Raw genomic sequence first — 20,422 nt, forward strand, 5'->3', positions numbered from 1 at the left:
ATCTTCAATTGGTAAAAAATGAATTTTGCTAAAGTGATTTTAAAACAAATTTATGAAATAGATAACTCAGCTAATTATATTTTCTTACAGCAAATGATAATGATTGTTAACGTATAAGCCACATATTAGAATGCCGTTGAAACAATTGAATATGTGAGATTTTAAGGATCGTTGTAATTCAAATGAAAGTTAGATATACGTATCAAATAGAAAATTGAAAGTTTTAAACCAAATTGAAAGTTTTAAACCAATTTCAAATAAACACATAATATGTTTAATATCTGCTTTTGAAATAAATATCGCTTGTAGTAGATATGATTTCAAATAATATTTAACCGATGATTTATTATAGGGATAGTCTGGCTAGCTATTTTAACAAATAATTAATAAATACGTTTTAATTGTAATTGCTCATTTATTATTATTTTAGTAGTGGTCGTTCATTTCCCCCCATGTGATTCTTGAGGAACCGCGGATTTTTCTAATGAACTAGTGTAACATATTGCGATTTAATCGTGAATTTAACTGATTACGTGTATCTGAAATTACGGTTTGATTTTTATCATCTTATATAAACCATGTGATTGAATTGTTCACATGTGGGTTTTCTTTCCCTGATGTCTTGAGGTTTGCTTTAAGTTTGATTTACTTTAATTAGGCGAATCACTCAAAGGCTATCTGCTAAATGGGAGGCGGGAGTTCGGGTAGGACTTTTTAAGGAAAACTGACTCGTATACGCATTACACATGGGGAGAACAATGGGAAACTGAGGAAAACAATTAAAATACAGATAATCCGTTGGCCGGGATTCGAATTCCGAAACGAACTACCAATGTTTATTGACTGTGCCATTCGATCGCTGGTGACCAGGTCGGCAGGTGTCTTGAGGAGTTTTGTATCTGCATTTCAAGAAAATTAATTTTGGCATTTCAATAGTTTAGAAATAATTAGGTATCGTGTTCACATGAGATTTACTAGTTTTAAGGTTGTGGCACTTTTAATGACAGATAGCAATTTTAGAATCGGCTTAACTCGGCGTAATTCATCTAGGCACTGGAACATTGCCGACGGCAGTTCGGATGCGATCCTTTAACTCAGGAATGGTGGCACAACGTGTTAGAAAAAATTCATGCTTCAGGTGGTCCCAAAGGAAAACGTCTGCACATGAAACATCAGGTGAGCGAGGCGGCCAGGAAATGTCACCCAAACTGGAAATTACTCTACCTGGAAATGTATGTCGTAACGTTCCGTCCATCTGGAACTTTCCCATGACAATCCAAGTTGAATTGTTGCCGAAATAGATGCTGGGTAGCAAGAACGGAGTAGTTATTCTTGAAATAACTTTCAACAGCAAAGGCACGATATTGTGCACTCCACCGATCCATATCACTGTCACACTCGAAATGGCAGTTCATTAGTACACGAGTGCGGCACGACCTGGCGCGCATCATTGTGCATCATTGTGCTCATGCAGTACATCATTGTGCTAGTCAAGTCAAACTACGCTGTGAGCGCTGTCGCACCCTGTATATACGATTTCTGCATTCATTATACTTAAGAGATGTAAAATTTTTTAAATGCTTTTCTTAATTGGCAACAAGGCAACAGACCAGTTAACGGCTTTTTGTTTACATATTTGAATTTTTTATAAAAATTAACATTTCACATCTATGAAATTTTCAAACTAAAATTCATTATCGTATATAACATTGTAACATTGTACCTATGTACTTCAAGAAAAGAAGACTATAAGGTAAAATATTAAGACAATAAAATGAAGTTTATCATTAAAATTACTACAAACATTTAAATCTAAATTTAGTAACTGTCATCTTTCTCTCACATTTTAGATTCTAAATTTAACATTATTCGTTATTACATAGATTATTAGGAAGATTTATACTAATTTTAATTGGAACGGTAAATGTAAATATTTTGCGCTTAATAGGTTGGTACCCGTGAACCAATAAATGAAGGTACTTTACCGTCATACTCCTTCCACATTTACTGGCACTTACATGCCACATACATGCCACATACATGCCACATACATGATAGCACTATCTGGGGAATATGTGTGTGTGTATGTGTGTGTAAATAAGAAAACGTTTAAACATACACGCACATATTATTATAACAGTAGTGACCAATGTATGACCAACAATTTTTTTCAATTTTCCCTGAAAGTATTGAAAATATTAAGATATATATGTTGTGTACCAAATAAATAAATAAAAGTTCTTTAGACAAAATTATTTGATTTCTACAGCTCAGTTTCAATGGGAGTTGGGAGCAGTTCAGTGCCATAAATTTTGAAGCAAGACTACAGTTGCGAACTCTCAGAGAAATTTCGATTCACTTTTCTTAATCTAATTAATTTTTTGACAAAATCTCAATCAATGTTTCTCTGCTTTTTGATAAACTAACTTGCAGTATACTTGCTGCCCAGTCGGTATAGTGGTCAGGGAAGCTGGCTGCGATGCCGAAGGGCTTGGGTTCGAATCCCGGAGAAGGCATGGTTGTAACTGCCCGTCTCTTCATAGGAGAGGCGATAATGGCCCACCTATTAGTTGTCTACATAATAAGAAGACCACCACGTGCGGCCTTGTATAGATGAATAGACTGGGTTACATTTGTAATTGTTCACAATCTGCCATTGGGAAAAAAAAAAAAACTTCCTGTATATTTTATTTGAAATGACATGTCTGTATTTTGATACTGATGTTTAATGAAATTATGGATATTATTTTAGGGTATCCTTTTAGTATAGCCCATCCAGAATTTTCACCAAAAATTATCACAAAGCATACCGATAAATGATAGGATGTTAATGATAGGTTAATCTTCCATAATTGGGGTGAGTGCCAAACTTGGCGAGTGTTTTTGATTTGGTGTGGTTTCCGCTGTATATTTTCCTATGGCAAACCTAGAGTATAGTGTACTAGTACGACTACACTATACCTAGAGCTTTATTGTACTTTTCCAGTTTGCCGGCGCAAGCGATAAAGTCGTAAAAAACGGTACAACCGATGCCAAACGGAATATCCTTGCTGGTGACTTTTTACCCAGCATTTTCAAAACAAGTCGCAACCATTTCTTATCAGATTAATTGTTTCTTTCAGTACTGGCATACAATTACATAGAATTTTTACCAGCTAGTTCAATTCTATGCCTTAAGCATAGGCCATTCGCGGTAATTAAGTCAGTTAGGATACAATCACACTGCTCACCCGAAGGTGAAAATATAGAAAAGGCAAAATAAAGGGTTAAATTCATCAATTCTAATGAGAATGCATTAGCGAACTAAAGCACTGCGGTTTTACATAAGTACATTTCTGAGTAAGCTATTCGTACAAATTGTAATAATTCTTGCATTCCAAATTAAGATTTAACTTGAAATTAATGTAGATAATTACTGAGAGAATTAAATTTTTGTAGCGTAGTCTACGTGAGATAAGATCACTTGGGGTCACGTGATATGAAACTGCTAATCAGGATATTTTACCATAAAAGCATAGTAAATTCTTAAATTAATGTCTTTTACAAATTTATTGCCTTTTCACAAAATTTTAAACGATATTAAAATGTTTATACCTTTAAAATAAAAATTTCTAAGAACTAACATTTGTCAACATTTGTTATGTGTATACTGTGTGTTGTCGCCAATAAAGTCTTCTTAGCGACATTTGCGCCGGCGAAACGGAAGAGTACTGTTTTATTTTAGTGCTTGTAATGAGCGCCATTTTAGTGTAGCCAGATTATTCTTCTTTTGACTTTAATTTTTAAATACTGTGTTTGTTTTTATAAACTGTGTTAAATTAAGTTTTACTGTTTAATATTTGAAGGATATTAACCCTTAACGGCACAGTGTGTCCGGTCTGGACACACCTAAAAATTTCCTTCTGTACGCACAGAAAAATTGAATGAGAAAGGATTTACAGGTTACTCTGAACCTTTTTTTATGTATAGTAGATGGCAGCTCAACACAAACCAGTCCATATATTTTAGCCATGTTTAGTTTCCTAAGACCCTCATTTTTCAAAGAAATCTTCCAGATTTTTTTAGGGTATAAAAGGAATTGTTTGAAACGAAATCTCTATGTTATTTTTTGGCTGTATGCTAATCTCTTTATTCTATATTAGTTTTAAATTTTTACCTCGAAATCTTGCCTAAAATCAAAAGACGAATCCTAGGTGTGCCCAAACCGGGATACCGATAATCTAGGACAACTCAGAATCTGTATTCTTTGTTTCTCCGCATCTCATCGGTCAGTTCATTGACAACAATGCTCGTTTCAGCCTATCTTCACAAAATTTTACTTGTGAACTCCTCTAGGCGTAATTATACTGCCTATTTTTTTTAATCAAAACTCTAACTTTAAAAGGTAGCGTGCCTAACCGTTGTCGGTGGGAGAATGCTGGATTTCAGATGACGTGAAGTTTATAATTTTTGAATGTTTACATTTAATTTTATTTAGTTAATGTTTTCCGGATCAGTTAATTATTATTATTATTATTATTATTATTATTATTATTTTTATTTAGTTTTGTTTCTTGCATGTGGCAATCGAAAGATGTGGAATGTTTAAAGTTTCGACCGAAAGTTGTTTAGTGAGTTGAATTTCACGACGATAGTAAATTTTATATTTTAGTGAGTTTATGATGCATCCGTTGTTAGTAAATTTGAGTACATTCACATGGTTGACAGTTTTGGTGTTCGAAGATTATTTTATTATTCATTACACTATTTTATCATGAATGACATAGATAGAACAATATTTTTACTTTCAAAGCTGATGGACTTTGTTTTACTCATCTAAATATTATGTTTTACATTTAAAAATGACATCTTAATGCTCTCATTGCAGCCAAAAAAATTCGCTAAATTTTGAAACCCAAAATACTTTAACGCCTTTTTCCCCCGGTCATAGAAGATTAACCAAAGGTTATTATATCTGTATTTTGATGTGAATGATTAATGAAATTATGGATACTAGTTTAGGCTATCATTTAGTATAGCCCACCCAGATGTGGCAACCCATACCGATGTACGAGTATGTAGTTACCCATACCATTCCGCAACCGCAATGTAAACAACCGTGAATTTCGTTATTTTCTGCTTCTCGAAATTTCTGGAAAGCAAAAAGAGGATGGAATAATGGTTACAGCTTACATAGTGGTCAATTACATTTATTCAGTTTCAATACAAATTATCAAGATATCCATTTACTCAATGTCAAATGCACGTACTCCTGTATTCTTATTTTTGCGGCATAGCTTCCTCTTACAATTTGTCTCGCGCTGTATTGTAGGAGAAATACAACAATTCTCATACTAATTCTACTAAAGTGAACTGTCTAAATACAAAATTCATAACACTATTATCGGCGATTATTTAACGCACAGACATCATGGAGAATACTGATTTGGAGATAAGGTCTTTGGCTACTTTAGATGTGAGATTTTTTTGCATTTAGTTATGGCTTGCTCTAAACCTGCTGTTAGTGATGTTGAAACTAAGTATCAGGAGCTCTTAAAGGAAAATTTAAGGTGGGAGATTTCAAACAAACGTAAATACTTGGAAAAGCCAGACATTCCAAACATATATTTTATGTATAAAATAACAAGAGGGTGTGAACTTCTTAGAGAATTTTTGATGGAGAGTGGACTTTTTCCCCGGGGTGATTTTGTAAAATTATGTTATATATATATATATATATATATATATATGTCATAATAAAAGCAAATGAAAAACGGAACACTGTAGATCGGTGATCTAAAGAACTTGGCAGTCGAGGCAGTTTTAATTCCATTTTTATTTGCAACTGATATTTGTGGCCACAATCACTCTGCACTTTAGTCGTGCCTTTCCACAAAAGATTTACATTTTTGATATTGTTGAGAAGGAAAGCAAGCCAGCGAAATTACATCTTAGCAGAGTAGAGGGCAAAAGCTGAAGTGCGTAGTTATGACAGATGGAAGCACGCGAAGAGAAAAGTTTTGGTTTATGATTATTACTTCATCAGAGCTGCGCGGGCCATAGAGTGATCTAGAAATGACGCAATGCAGAAAAGTTATTACGATTTTAGAATAAAGAGGAATAATTAATGTTTATAGTTATATTATAATTCTGATTCATATAATTTTATCTTACATATTCCCCCCTTCAAAAAGAAAAAGGCGTAGCGACAGAGAAGCCTTTTTTAAAGAGAAAGAGTACTTTAACTAGCAAATGTAAAAAAAAAATAAATCATAAAATTTTTGTCCTGTAAACTATAATTTATAAATATCAATTTTTTAAATAAATTTTTAATTTTTAGAGTCCTATTGAATTTTTCAGCATTTCAGTCCAAAAGTCTTTTTGTTTGAGAGTTCACATAATCATAATTCTTCAGGGAAGGTTCTTGTTATCACATATCACAAAATAAACTTTTACATAATCATTACTTATAATTAAATGTAATGCACATAAATATTTATGATACTTATTTCTATACTGATAAATTATAATTTAACATCATAAATAATAGTATTAAGATTTTCAGAATTTATGGTTTCACCGTTAGCATCTTTCATGTACAATTCCTGATTTTACCAAACTGGAAGCCTCGCAATACTTCTAAACAAACATATCCATCAATAGGGCTGTCCTCTTGAGCTAACCAGTGTGTTCTCTGCACTGGTGGCCCAGGGTGCCTAGACAGTTACTTGAAAAGGCCTCCGTTCCTTGCATTAAGGTAACTGGCCTTTGAGAACTGCAATAATACATTCCATAATAAAAAAATATAATAATAATATAAAAAAAATTACAAACACCCATAAAATGAGAGCCTCCAACATTATCTTACTTGAAGAGGGTGAAGGGAACAACTGTACAGAGGTAATTACAGGCCTCTGCTTGGGAACCCAGTACTCCCTCGACATACACTATACTTATCATATAACCTCCCATAAATTTAATATGCATTTACCATAATTTCATATTACGTATCTGTAATAATTTCACTTATTTTTTTACACCAACTTCGTTTTTAGAATAATTATAAAATTCGTATTCAAAATTCTCAACAAAATTTCCAAAACATAAAAACTTATCTTAACATCCTTCCCTATGAATAATTTAAATAGCTTAAAAATTCGTTATTTCATTTGCTCACACATAATTATGAAAAATTAGAAAAATTAATGAACAAGAAATTCAGATTTTCTCAAAACAAATTGCAGAAATTTTAACCAAAGTTGAAATGAAAACTATAGAATTCGCAGCACATTAAATAATTTAGTTCCTGAGCTAGATTCACACGAATGTAATAATTTTTGAGCTGTTTAAAAAAGCGGAAGTGCAAATAATTTTCTGTCGCACATACTTGCAAGCACTAACTCAGATCGACCTTGAAACCGCTGTAATGCTGAATTCCTAAACGGTAATTCACTGATGATTTAAAGCACTTTTTTTCTAAATATTGTAGAGATCGGCGAAGCAAATTAAATATTCCTTTTCACTAGGTATTCGAACTTCTCAATTTATCGAGAGATTACTTTCCATCTGTAAACACTACGCGTGATTATTTTTTTGAAGCACTTGCAAAACACCACAGCAGAAGACTCATCTGTTATTTTTTAAACACTGAAAAAACAAATTTGATGATTCACTTCTTTCACATTATCTTGGATGTATCACAAAACGATGATTTGAAGAGCTGAACTAAATTTTCGATTTAGGTTTTAGGCTGCAGGAAACTATCCTACCGGCTGCATCATATTATTGTGATGTAACTGTGGTTTGAAGGTGGCAGTGTGGAAAGCATGATGACGCAATTTAGCACAACATATCTTGAAAAATCACAATCTTTGTTTTTTCCATGCATATCAAATCATCCTTTTTCAGATAAGATACTTCCTAATTATATTTGAATACATAAATTGCATTTTTAATTAGAACGTCATCTTAAGTAAGCAGCAGCATGGTTACACCATGCGTCTTGTCAGCAGGAAAGCTATGCCGGGAAAAGGGAAAGTCTATAGTACCTTCATAGCAAGAAGGCTGAAGTTTCAGTTCACAGTTTTGGTTTAGAATTAATTTGATTAGACGAGAGGCATCTGCATTAAAACGTTACATAAGATAGAAAAGTCTGGAACCTGTGAGAAGAGATGAATTTAGGGGCAGATTACCAAATTTAGAATGTTAATTTTGAGGTCGTCAATTATTTTTTTAAAACAGCTATCATACTTTGTTATATCTTACACTATATATATATGTATAACTCGTTATTTGTAGTTAAAATTATTTGTTAAGGGCGAAATATCGAACGGTTTATGGAGCTGTTCTTAAAATTACATCCTTTTAACTTATTATAAATTTTATTAAACATTGGCGGCATGAATCAGTCGCCAAAATTATCGCCAGCTTGGTAATATTTCGCCAGTTTAACGAGGTAGCCATTTACCTCAATGTTAGACTTGCCTCTGTCATCTTATGTTTCCAACAGAGCTTCGCGTTTTCGACGTACTTCATATTATATTACACAAGAGATGTTTACATATACTTTAATTAAATGTATTTACATAGCTACAAAATTCGTAATAATACTTATATTCTCTTGTATTGTAGCAAAGCCTAAAATGTGAGGAGATAAACTACAAATTAAAGCAGATAAATCTCAATAAAAGAAATTATTAAAAATTATATTGTAGGACTAAAAGTGAATAATATGTTACCTTTCTTTTGAATCCAAAAACCTCCAGTTTAAGTTTGTCTTGTGTTCCTTATTTCTATACTCAGTTACATCAGACAGAGACATTCAGTTACATTATTAAAATATCCTATACTCAGTTATAGTTGTAGTGTTATCAAGAATAAAAATTATTCTGGATTTCCAGAGATAACGTACAATTTTCATTGAAAACAGCTTTCTCTCCCAAAGAGCTGAGTTTAAATAATTTAATCTAGCAGACTCTAAAATAATCGATAGGGAAATCTGAAACATTGTATATTTTTATCCTTGGAAATTATTCATTCATGAGCAATGTAGTTACTAAAATTTAAGCAGTATTATTTTGAGATATACCAGGTGTTTTTATTATTATTATTATTATTATTATTTTCTTAACTGAATTCTTAGAAGACGAACAAATACATTCGTCTCAATGAATTTCAGAAGACAAATATTAATTTAATTGCATTTTATCTCTTTTGTAATAATGCTTTAAATTTCATATGAAGGGAATGTTAAAATGCAGTATTCAGCTTTAAATAACCATTGGTGGATAATTCAGTGGTGAATAAGGATATTATGCCGAAGCTATTTCTATTCTCATTGAACAATATGCTATTTTTTTTTATTTTTATGCAATGTAAGATTCTAATAAAAATCATATCTCTGAGACATGTTTTACAATAACTGATACCTTAAATGAATATTTATCTTTTTATCGGAGGTTTATAAAAATATACCATAATTGCGGAAATGCAAGATGAGCATTTATATGTTTATAACATACTCATGTAATAATAAAATTTTTCTCCATCTATTTAAATATATTAAAGTTTTTCTCCATCTATTTTAAATATATTAAAGAAGCCTTAAATTTTAATTTATATAGCTCTTTGATCACTTTTATAACCAAAATAAATGCACAGTTCGTACAAATTTAAAGTTATCCACAATGTTAACTGTACTAAAGAAAAATTATTTAAAAATAATCATGTATGATTGTTTTATTTCGTGAGACGCCTGGTAATAAATAACTTGAAAACTATATTTATCTACGTTCAGGTAGAATGTTTAGTAAACTATAATTCCAGGAGCACGTTAAAGAGTTTTTTCTACTTCAGTAATTTGCAAATTGTGCATGGTTATTCTTATATTATTTGGTTTTATCTATTGATTTATCAGTAGAGATTATCAATGGATATGGCTCAGGATCAATAGCAAAACATTTCAGAGGGTGTTAAATTAATATGCATTTAGACAAACATGGTAACATTATATATATTCTGTACACTTAAAGAAATTTAAAATATGTAATGTAACCCTATAAAACGTTTAATATTTTAATTAGATATATCACAAAATAAATGCATATTATGTAAATTATTTCAATTAAAAGCAAAAAATAACATTCTTAGAACTTCATCTATTGCTTTTAAACAGTGTTACGAATTTGGTATTTAAAAAGCTAATGTTAGTTCAATTATAAATTAAATGGTCTTATTTCCCGCGCAGTGCATTGCGTGACGAATATTAAAAGAAAGCTAAGCCGGAAAAATTGACAATACAAGAGCGCGTGCATTTAACATTTAATAAATATCTCTTTTTGATTTCGAGAAAGTACTAGAAAATTCTTGCAAGCGATGTTTAAAAATCTTATAAAAGGAGGAAAACATCTCAGTTTGTAGTAGGTTTGGGAAAGGTATTTGATCGTGTGCTCCAAAAGAGATTAACTCAACATCTAGAGGATAAGAAAATTATATGTAAAGAGCAGTTTCGTTTTAGAGCCGGTCATAGTACCGTGCACCAACTACTGAACGTTACAGAATTTATTGCAGACTCCTTCGCAAAAAAGAACACAATCGCCAGCTGCTTTCTAGATCTATAAAAAAGCATTTGACAAGGTGTGGCATGAGGGTCTCCTCTACAAACTGCACCTTGTTCATCTGCCCATCAGTTTTATTAAGCTCATGAAAAGCTATCTTAAAAGCAGGACCTTTCAGGTAAACATTAATGACTCTCTCTCTTCAAGAAAACGAATTAAAAGCGGAGTGGCTCAAGGGAGCGTTCTGGGACCGCTTCTGTTTAATATCTACACGAATGATATGCCGGTTCTTTCGAATGCAAATGTAGTGAAATATGCCGACGACACAGCAATTTTAACCAAGTCGCTAAAACCTCAGCTCGCTGTAGATAAACTTGAAAGCGCAGTAAATATCATAGCACACTATTATGATTCATGGAAATTAAAAGTAAATCCGTCAAAGAGCCAAATTCTCCTTTTCAGACGTCATCGGAAGTGAATGTAAATATAAAAATTAATGATCAAGCCCTAGCAATTGTTTCAAGTACCAAGTATCTAGGAGTGGTCTTCGACTCACAGCTGTTATTCAAAGAACATACGGAGTATGCCTTGCGCAAAGCCACCGCTGCTAAAATGTATCTTTATCCTTTAATAAGAAGAAATGCTAAATTAAATATCAGTCTCAAGAAGATCTATACCAGCTTAATAAGACCCACCCTACTTTATGCAGTGCCTATCTGGGCCACTGTGTACAAGACTTACAGACACAAACTACAGGTCCTTCAGAACAAAATACTCAGACAAATTGTTGACTCCCCATGGTTCGTACGTAACCTGCAGATACATAAAGAACTAAAAATAAGACCCATAGCTGATCAAATTCTCACCACGAGCCACAATTTCTATGCTAAAATAGAACTTTCTCAATACGAACATATCTGTGATCTTATAAATTATGATCCTACTATAGAAATTGCAGCAAAGCGCCCAAGAGGCATCTTCCATAACAACAAATGGTGAAATTTATATATTGTACATAGTACTATTATCTTCTTTTATCTTCATTGTGTCATTTTACCAGTGTCTTTGAAACTTTATAGACTTATGGGCATGATCCGTGTACCTGGATCTTCAAAGCTCTGACCTTATATTTGTCATTTTCGTAATCTTCTTATTGTTATATCAGAGACTTTGTAATATTGTGGACTTAAGGACATGATCCGTGCACCTGGATCTTCAAAGCTCTGATTATTTATTGCTAGTGTAAAATGTTTTTCACCATTTGCTACTTCGCTCAAATACCGCCGTCCCTATATGTACATAGTGTATAGTATCAGTAACTCATGTGCCTCAATGTTGTAGAACTTTAGTGTTTAATTTCTCAGACCAAGACTTCACTGAATTGTGATATCTACTATTTCAAGATGCATTGGCTGTGGACAGTTCACGGGAGGGTGACCCCCACGTGACTACCACTGTCCAATCTGTGTTTTAGAGCAAGGATGAATTTGAATATTTTGTTTAGCTAATCTGTTGCACTTAGTTGTGCCATTTGTCTTCATTTAGATCGCGATATTAGTTTAATTATTCCAATCTGAATAACCTGTTTCAAAACTTGATAATTATTAATATATCCAATATTTCTCATTGCACGCTTAAGCTGCTTTGCTCGGAGTCTGAACTTGGGTGGTTGACCACCCACGTGACACCACGTGGTTGACCCACCACGTTAATATATCCAATATTTCTCATTGCACGCTTAAGCTGCTTTGCTTGGAGTCTGAACTTGGGTGGTTGACCACCCACGTGACAGGCTCCTGCCAATGATCTCCCTCCACTCCACCTACATTTCACAAAATTTGACAAGTTTCGCCTAGTTGGCGCGGCGTAAATCGCTTTAATTAAAAACTTAAGTACCAACGCCTTAGGGCAATTTACCAACAGAGACGGTTAAAGTAGCGGTTGGCTACTAATTGCCGCCTAGCCATTGACTCGATTTCGATTTCGAGTTTGTAGTAGTTGCTTAGTTTGTTGTTGTTTAGAAAACTGCTCTTGTTGATTGTAGCGAATTCGCGGATTAGCTTTCTTTAGCTGTTTTGAATTAGGTTCTATTGAACGTTTGAGTAGTTAGAAGATAACTACTGTGATATATTGTGATACTGCACAATTATTTGAGGATATTTAATTATATTTGTTGTGATAATAATAAATTTTCTTCATTTTTCATCGGACTTGTGCATTCATTTCGTAACGAACCCGTACGCACGCAACAATATTTTAGTTTGTTAACTGATAACAAACGGATTAAATATGAAAGAATAATATCTTACGTTGCAATGAAAGCTGAAACAACGCATTAAAGTGGAATAACGCAAAATACGTCTCGAGTCTAGTATTTCATTTGAACTAAAATTACATGACGCGAATTTCATGTTGCAATATAATATATCACGCAAGAGTTTCTCATTAAAAGTTAAAAAAATGTAGAGAACACTTTTAAAAACATAAAATATTTGTATCATTAGAAAGTTTTTTTAAAATATGCGTGCGCCAGTTATGTAAATTATGCCATTAGAAACATAATTTATCGTAAGAAAAAAAAATTCAAATGTTCAAAATTCTTATTCTAATCTTTTGCATATATTATATATTAAAGACGCATTTTTAGCATCTGTTAAATTCATTATTAAAAGGTAAAATGATGGTTTGAATTATCAAGCGCCGCTATTGCTTTGAAGTCGCTCCGCATTTTATAATGTAATAAGTTTGAAAGATAAATTTAAGAGAAGATTTAGCTGACCTCTTTCAAATACACTCATGTTCAAAATTAAGAGAATTTACAAATTATTTCTACTTTTTATGAAAAGTATTGTATCAATGGTACGAATTATACCAATGAATATTTAAGCAAATATCCAAAGTCGAATACGTATGTATACATGTGCGTGTCTGCGGAGCTGTGGTTGTGGAGGTGATGTACGCGCATGAGGTGTTTTTGGCGATTTGTGTGCTCGTATTCCTTCCTGACATTCTCCGTGTTTCATTCTGGAGTTGTAAATTTTATACGGTCTCAAGTAAAATGAATAGCCGCAAACATACGAATGAGATGGGGAATTGTTGGTAGATAAAAGGCAGGTCATCACAAGGCCAGTTGGTTGAACTCCCAGTGTCTTTTGAATTGTTATCAAATTTGGCTAGAAAACTTTGTTTTGCCTTTGAAGTTGTTTGAACTTTTGTTTGGCCAAAAGTCGCCAAACGTAGCGACCATTTAGCAAGAGTTCGGTCCGACCCCTACACCATTTAGTTCGATCCGGTCCCCATATAGCTAATTGATACTGTAATTGACTAATTGGAATTGAACTCTATATCATGTAATTGCATCAGTATCTGGCCTTTTAATGTAACTTTAACCGTGTAAACCACCAGTAACTTCAATAAATGGAAGGTACAAGAGATTTCTTAGCGTCCTGGTGAAAACTATACAACACTGGATAGAACACCCGCTCTCAGTTGATTAGTTCAGCGTGAGTTCGGAGAATCGGTAAAGGCCGTTCCCACTGGGGTTTATCTGAGATAATGAAGTCAGTTCCATGTGTCGAATAGCTCCGCTATGCCTGCAATTTTCAACTTGCTGCTTGCTTTCAGGTGTACATAGACATTCTATACATTTTATATTCAGGTGTACTTATAAATTTTACTTTGACCGCAGCTCGCTCATCTGGCGGACTTGCCGGCTCGTTAAATATAAATTACCGAGATAAAATTTTATTCAATGTTAAATGCACGTGCCTTTTTACTTTTTCGGCGTAGATTTCTGCTAAAACTCCTCACGCGCTGCATTGCATGTGGAAATAAAACAATTTAAATTATAATTTTACTAAAAATATCCAACTAAATACAAAATTCGTAACAACATTTTTCTCATTCTTTACTGGCTTTATTCGGTTAATGTATCAGAGTATCCGTGAATAAAAACAATAAGAAGCTCCGTTTTATAGTTAAAGTGATAAAATTTCTCAACGCATGGGTGAGTATTTGTCAGCCTATATTATGATGATCAATAAAGCATCTTTTATTATACTAAGAAACCCAAAATTTAATTTCCAATTTAATTTCCTTAGTATGATTCAGATATTTGCTAACTGAATACCGTTTCTCATATTTAAATGCTTAACGTATGCCAGTAAATGAAATCTTCAGCGTTTGTATCATTCCTACTAAGCAATGTAAAGTTTAATAATATAGAAAAAATGCATTCATATTTACTATAACTACGTTTCATTATTTTACTGTAAAATAAAATTTGATTTGAATTTTTTTTTTTTTTTTCGTGGTGAAAATTTAGTGAAAATATAGTATGCGATTCAGTTGCAATTAATTTGCTATTTCTTCTTTTCATGAATGAAGACTGGTATACTTATAAGAGGCTGTGCTGATTAGGACGCAGTCTTTAACCGTCTATAGTCAAAGACTTTTGTGAATATTGCAGATGTGTTTGTGAGTAGTGCAGATGGTCCTAATCCTTAAACAACTGAATCTTACAGGGGTATTTTTGTATTTTTGAAGCTAAAGGTAACGTGCTGAATTTTACGCTGAAATTGTTTCTACGTTATCTCGCAGAAGCATTATGAGAAACTCTTAATAAATTTAATGACCACGCTTCGGCCATACTACACGACATTCATAGTGTATTTGGCTGAACGATTCAAGAAAATAATTTTTTAAGGGTCACTCATGTTTTCGTTTTGTAAAAGTGGAAAAAATTAATTTTTTAAGGATTTTAATATATAATGTGGTTATTAAATTGCCTATAATTCGATAAGCGGGGTAAGTTAGCGCCAAACTATTTTGGCCTTCAAAATTTGGCGAATTTTTTAGGCGGCAATGAAAGCACTAAAATGTGATTTTTAAACGTCAACATAACAGTAACTTTTAAGTTTTGCAGTAGTGAAACGCCGTTATTTTATGTAAACAGAATAGTAAAATGAGATGATAAAATACTAGATGAGCAAAAACAAAGTCCAACAGCTTTGCAAGTAAACTTATAGTCCTATTTATATGAATTCATCATAAAATAGTAGAATGAACAATTCTTGTAAATAATTATTAAGTAAATAAATGTATACACTTATCAGTTCAGAGCACTACGAAGTCAGTTTTAAACGTAAACAGAATAGTAAATTACGCGTATTCAGCATCATAAACTAACTAAAATATTCAAGTTACTATCGCCGTGGAATTGAACACACTAAACAACTTTCGTTCAAAGCTTTAAATATTCCACATCTTTCGATTGCCACATGCAAGAAACAAAACCAAAAATAAATAAATAAATAAATAAATAAAATTAAATGAAAGCATTCCTAAATTATAAACTTCATCTCATATAAAATCCAATATTTTCCCACCAACAACAGCTTAACCTTCTGCAAATATTTATATAAATATAATATTAAACATATGCTATAACAATAATATTAAACAGTAAAACTTTAAAAACAAAACACAGTATTTCAAAATTAAATTTTAAAAAAAAATCTGGCTACACTAAATTCGCGCTCTTACAGTTACCGAAATAAAGCTCTATGTTTGCCACAAGAAAACATACAGCAGGAAATCACAACCAAATTAAAATCGCACCAAATAAAAAACTCTCGCCAAGCTTGGCGCTCACCCCGATTATGGAATTTTAACCATTAAATTTGTTGGCTGAATAATTTTCATCCATGAAGTTTCGTATTTATTTTCTTATTTAAAAAGTATTTATTTTCGGTGCTACTTTGGTAGACGGTTGCAGGGATTTTAGCGATTTTTTTTTGGCGAGCGATAAGACTTATGGTAAACCCATTGGTGGACGAGTTATTTATGATAACCGATACTTTGCTGTCATTTTATTTTAAAAATAATGCGTTTCATTATGCATAAATTGTTTTAAATATTATTTATGGCTTCTAAATATTAAAAATCAATTTAATTTTGCATTTTTTTCGAAATAAAAATTTTGTTGTTTATGATATTTTATATAATTTTATGTTTTGGTAGATATAATCAATGACGTCACCTTACTTAAAAAGTAATTGGTTTTATTAATATCTATAAGTTTAATCTAATGTTTTAAACGTTATTTGTGGCTGTTAAATATTAAAAAAAATAATTTTGTATTTTTTCAAATGATTTTATTATGAATGATTATTTAAACAATTTTAATTCTATGCGTGATGTAATCAGCTCCCTGATTGGTTACTGAATATTTTTTGTATTAACGCGCCATTTTAAAATTTTTTTATTCATCTCTTCGAATTCCTCAGATTTCAAATGGAATGGATGTGTCCGTTTCGGAGGTGAATGTTGCTATTGGTAATTACCAAGAATTTTTGGTATCGGAATAAAAAAATTTCCCTTTGAGACCTCATTTTGTCTAACCTGGTTTCCCTAATCAAAAATTTATTTATAAATTGTTACAAGAGTCAGAAGAAATTTATTTTAAATTTTTGGAGGAAACCTCGCTCATTGCTTCTTCAATGAAGTGCGAGAGATGTGGATCACAGATGAAGATCGTTAGAAGATGGTTCTTTTTTTGTGGTACTTATCAATATACGACAGTTAAAATACTTTAAAAAATGTAAGTACATAATTTTCTTTTACTTTATAATTGTATACTTCAGTTTTTATTAAAAAATTAATACAATGTTTACAAAAATTCCTGAGATATTTATTGCCACTTATGTTTAATGTTAAATAATTAAATCCTATAAAACTTATTTTAAAGTATTTGAATTTAAATAATATTTTAATTCTTTTAAACGTTGGTAGGATGTTTTTAATTCGATATTCAATTTAAGTAATATTTTAATCCAACTAAATGTTGGCGCAATGTTTTTATAGCGGTGTATTCATTCTGTTATATGAAAGTAATAATTTAACCTTACTTTAGCATTTTATACTCTTAGTAAATGTATTTATTTATATTTGCCAGCCATCTTAAAAAAAAAAAAAAAGTTTTCAACAAAAAAATAATGCATTTTTTTTAACGATATTATTTTTTTTGAAGTTTCGAATACTTTACTATATGCGTAAACACAGCCTTTTTCAAGATGGCTGACAAGTGTAAAAATCACGCCAGCAATTTCGCCAATGTAAATCGCCAAAAATCCGTTTAACCGTCGACCAAAGTAGGACCTTATTTTCTTGTAGTCTTGCATTTATTTTTCTTATTTTTTTAAAGACCCATTTTCACCTGAGTGTAATATAATATTTTTCTCATTTTCTCAGATTTATGAATGAAAACCTCGAGCTGTAAAATGAAATCGTTGACAATTTTGTTGAAAAAGAGAAATTTGATGATAGACTTTTGAGATGCCGAAAAGAAAAAGCAGGGCTTCTTCTGCATCAAGTCAAAGGAGGTATAAAACAGAGATGAGCAATCTTATCATGTCTGTTCCTCGTGTCAAGGCGATGTTGAAAGTGGGGAAATATGCCACTCGCATAAGCGATAAAAGTGCAGTGTTTCTGGCTGCTGTCCTCGAGTACGTCGTGGCTGAAGTTCTTGAAATGTCTTTAGTCGCAGCACACAGAGAGGGAGCAAGAAGAATTCGCCCTCAACATATTAATATGGCTTTAAAAACAGATCTCGATTTTGGACCATATTTCAAAAATGCGGCGATACCTGCTTCGAGCTTCCTATCTTGGAAGGATCTTGCAGATTTCAAAGTCAAGCGTCTAACTGCCGTAAAGAAACAAATGGAAATGGCTTCAAAAAAGAAACCAAGGATTCAAAAGAGAAGACTTAAAAGTAGAGTAAAATCAACATCAAAGTCTATAAAAAGGAGATAACTGTTTTCAGTATAAAATTCATGCCACTTTTATTTAGTTGATTTTCAATGAATAATACGAATTTAAAATTGTGAAGAGAATTAAACTCAACTTAAATTTTAAAATTCAGAATTTTGTTTATTGTATAACTACTGTGTACAATACAGTGATTTATTTCCTATATAAATTGCCACCTAAATGCATTTTCAATAAATCGATTGTAAGAAATTGTGGATTTTACTAACTTGATTGACTTTAAAATTTAATTAGTGGTTATAAAAGTAGTGAATAATTAATTGCATATAGGTAAGATGGCTGAAAAATAATATTTTCTAAGACATCTAATAGAATATAAACCCCGAATGATTTATTAAATTTAACGCAATGATTTGTTTCCTATCAAATATAAAAATGTCAAATAACATTTCTCAGTTGATAATTTTTTTAGTCTTCTTCCGATTCTAATTTTATTTTGATATTTAATTATCAGAGTTTAGAAAAATTACTCTGATATTTTATTTATGAAGGCTGATTGAAATGTAATGAACCTAATTGTTTAATACTTTCATTTATTTAATACTGATGAATTATACTCATTAGTTTGATTATTCTCACTTACTAATACTGATCATTTTATACTACGACAGTTTTAAACATTTTGGGGATTATCTGTTGGTATTCTGCTGTGCTCATCTAAAGCTTTAAATTTTAAATTTTTGTAGAAAACGTCGCTAATTGCTTCTTCACTGAAGTGCGAGAAATGTGGATCACAGATGAAGATCGTTAGAAGAGCTGATTCTGAGGAAGGCCGTATATGGCATTGTGGTCATGGTGGAAGAAATAACAGCTGTAACGGTAAAAAGTACTAGCCTTTCCTCCTTTTTTACCGGCAATAAACTAATTGCTGTCATTTTAGATCTAGTGTACGAAACATTCTTATTTATTTATTTTAAAGTATTTGAATTTAATGTAATAATTAGTAAATGTATTTATTTACATTTTCCTGCCATCTCAAAAAGCAACGTTTGCAACAAAAAATTAATCCATTATTTTTAACGATATTTATTTTTTTAAGTTTCGAATACTTTACTATGCGCAAAATACGTAAAAACAGCGTTTTTCAAGATGGTTAATGATAGTAAAAACCGCACCAATAATTGCGCCAAAGTAAATCGCCAAACATCTGTGCAACCGTCTACCAAAGTAGCAACAAATTCATAACTAAGACGATATTCCGTTATCACCTGTAACGGTTGACTGGCTCTTATGCCTGCCCGAGTATCTCTTTATGTGAAGAATAATGAAATTATCACATTTCTGCGTACATGATTTTGTGATGCTCATTTTTAAAAACTCCAGCCAGCAAATGAGTGATTCGTTGGTTCAAATCCTAGTGAAACCGCTACTGATGTTTTTGCATTTTTTTGCCTTTAAATATATAGTATTACTTCTTACAGATGAACCACTTCAGTAATTTTTTAAAATTAGAATAATGAACCACTTAGCGATTGAAGAAATTTGAAAATCTATGTACTTAAGACAATAAATCGGGATACCTTTGACTAAGAAAATGTAAATGAAACTTCTCTGAGAGATTCTCAGAGTATGATAGTACTACAAATGATGATAATGATAGTACAGATTTCTAAAGGGCACTCTTTTCTAAAAGAACTGAGAACTCGAATCCTTCGATCGACTGAGATCTTGAATTATTCGATTTAGTAGATACATCGGTGTATAATATTATGTTTTTATTTTAACATTTATTTTTTCTAATACTATTCCGGTATTTATAAGTTTTAATCTGAACGGTCAGTCAGCATCAGTATCTTTGCTGATATTCCGCTGATAAAATCTCATAAAGAGAGTAAATACCATCTCATATTTTGGCTGCAGACACTTATTAACAAAACTTCAAGAAATGGCCAGTAAGAGAGTTGTGAACTAAGTAAGTTGTGTAAGTTGATCCTTTGCGTGAAAATTGATAGTCTGGATTTTGCATATCTCTTAATTATCCGTTACTTGCTTCCCTTGCTCGGATTATTGAGAGTACACTATATGTCTTTCCCCCTCCATTTAATAATCAGATAATCGTA

The 20,422-nt window shown here is 32.0% G+C and overlaps 1 protein-coding gene across 1 annotated transcript; it reads left to right on the top strand.

Annotated features, from left to right (window-relative positions):
- Positions 1-14,413: 14,413 nt before the first annotated feature.
- On the top strand, positions 14,414-18,535 carry LOC146994958 (uncharacterized). Its single transcript, XM_085826059.1, has 2 exons — positions 14,414-14,541; positions 17,787-18,535. Exon 2 carries the CDS (start codon positions 17,871-17,873, stop codon positions 18,345-18,347), a length of 477 nt encoding a protein of 158 aa, XP_085682185.1. The 5' UTR covers positions 14,414-14,541; positions 17,787-17,870; the 3' UTR covers positions 18,348-18,535.
- The last annotated feature ends 1,887 nt before the right edge of the window (positions 18,536-20,422 follow it).

Source organism: Stegodyphus dumicola, chromosome 10 (genome assembly GCF_044657685.1).
Source record: "Stegodyphus dumicola isolate Sdum_Otavi_A_Nest chromosome 10, ASM4465768v1".
NCBI lineage: Eukaryota > Metazoa > Arthropoda > Arachnida > Araneae > Eresidae > Stegodyphus > Stegodyphus dumicola.

Excerpts from the sequence above, each read along its gene's own strand:
- LOC146994958 (XM_085826059.1), top strand. The coding sequence starts at position 17,871 with ATGCCGAAAAGAAAAAGCAGGGCTTCTTCTGCATCAAGTCAAAGGAGG.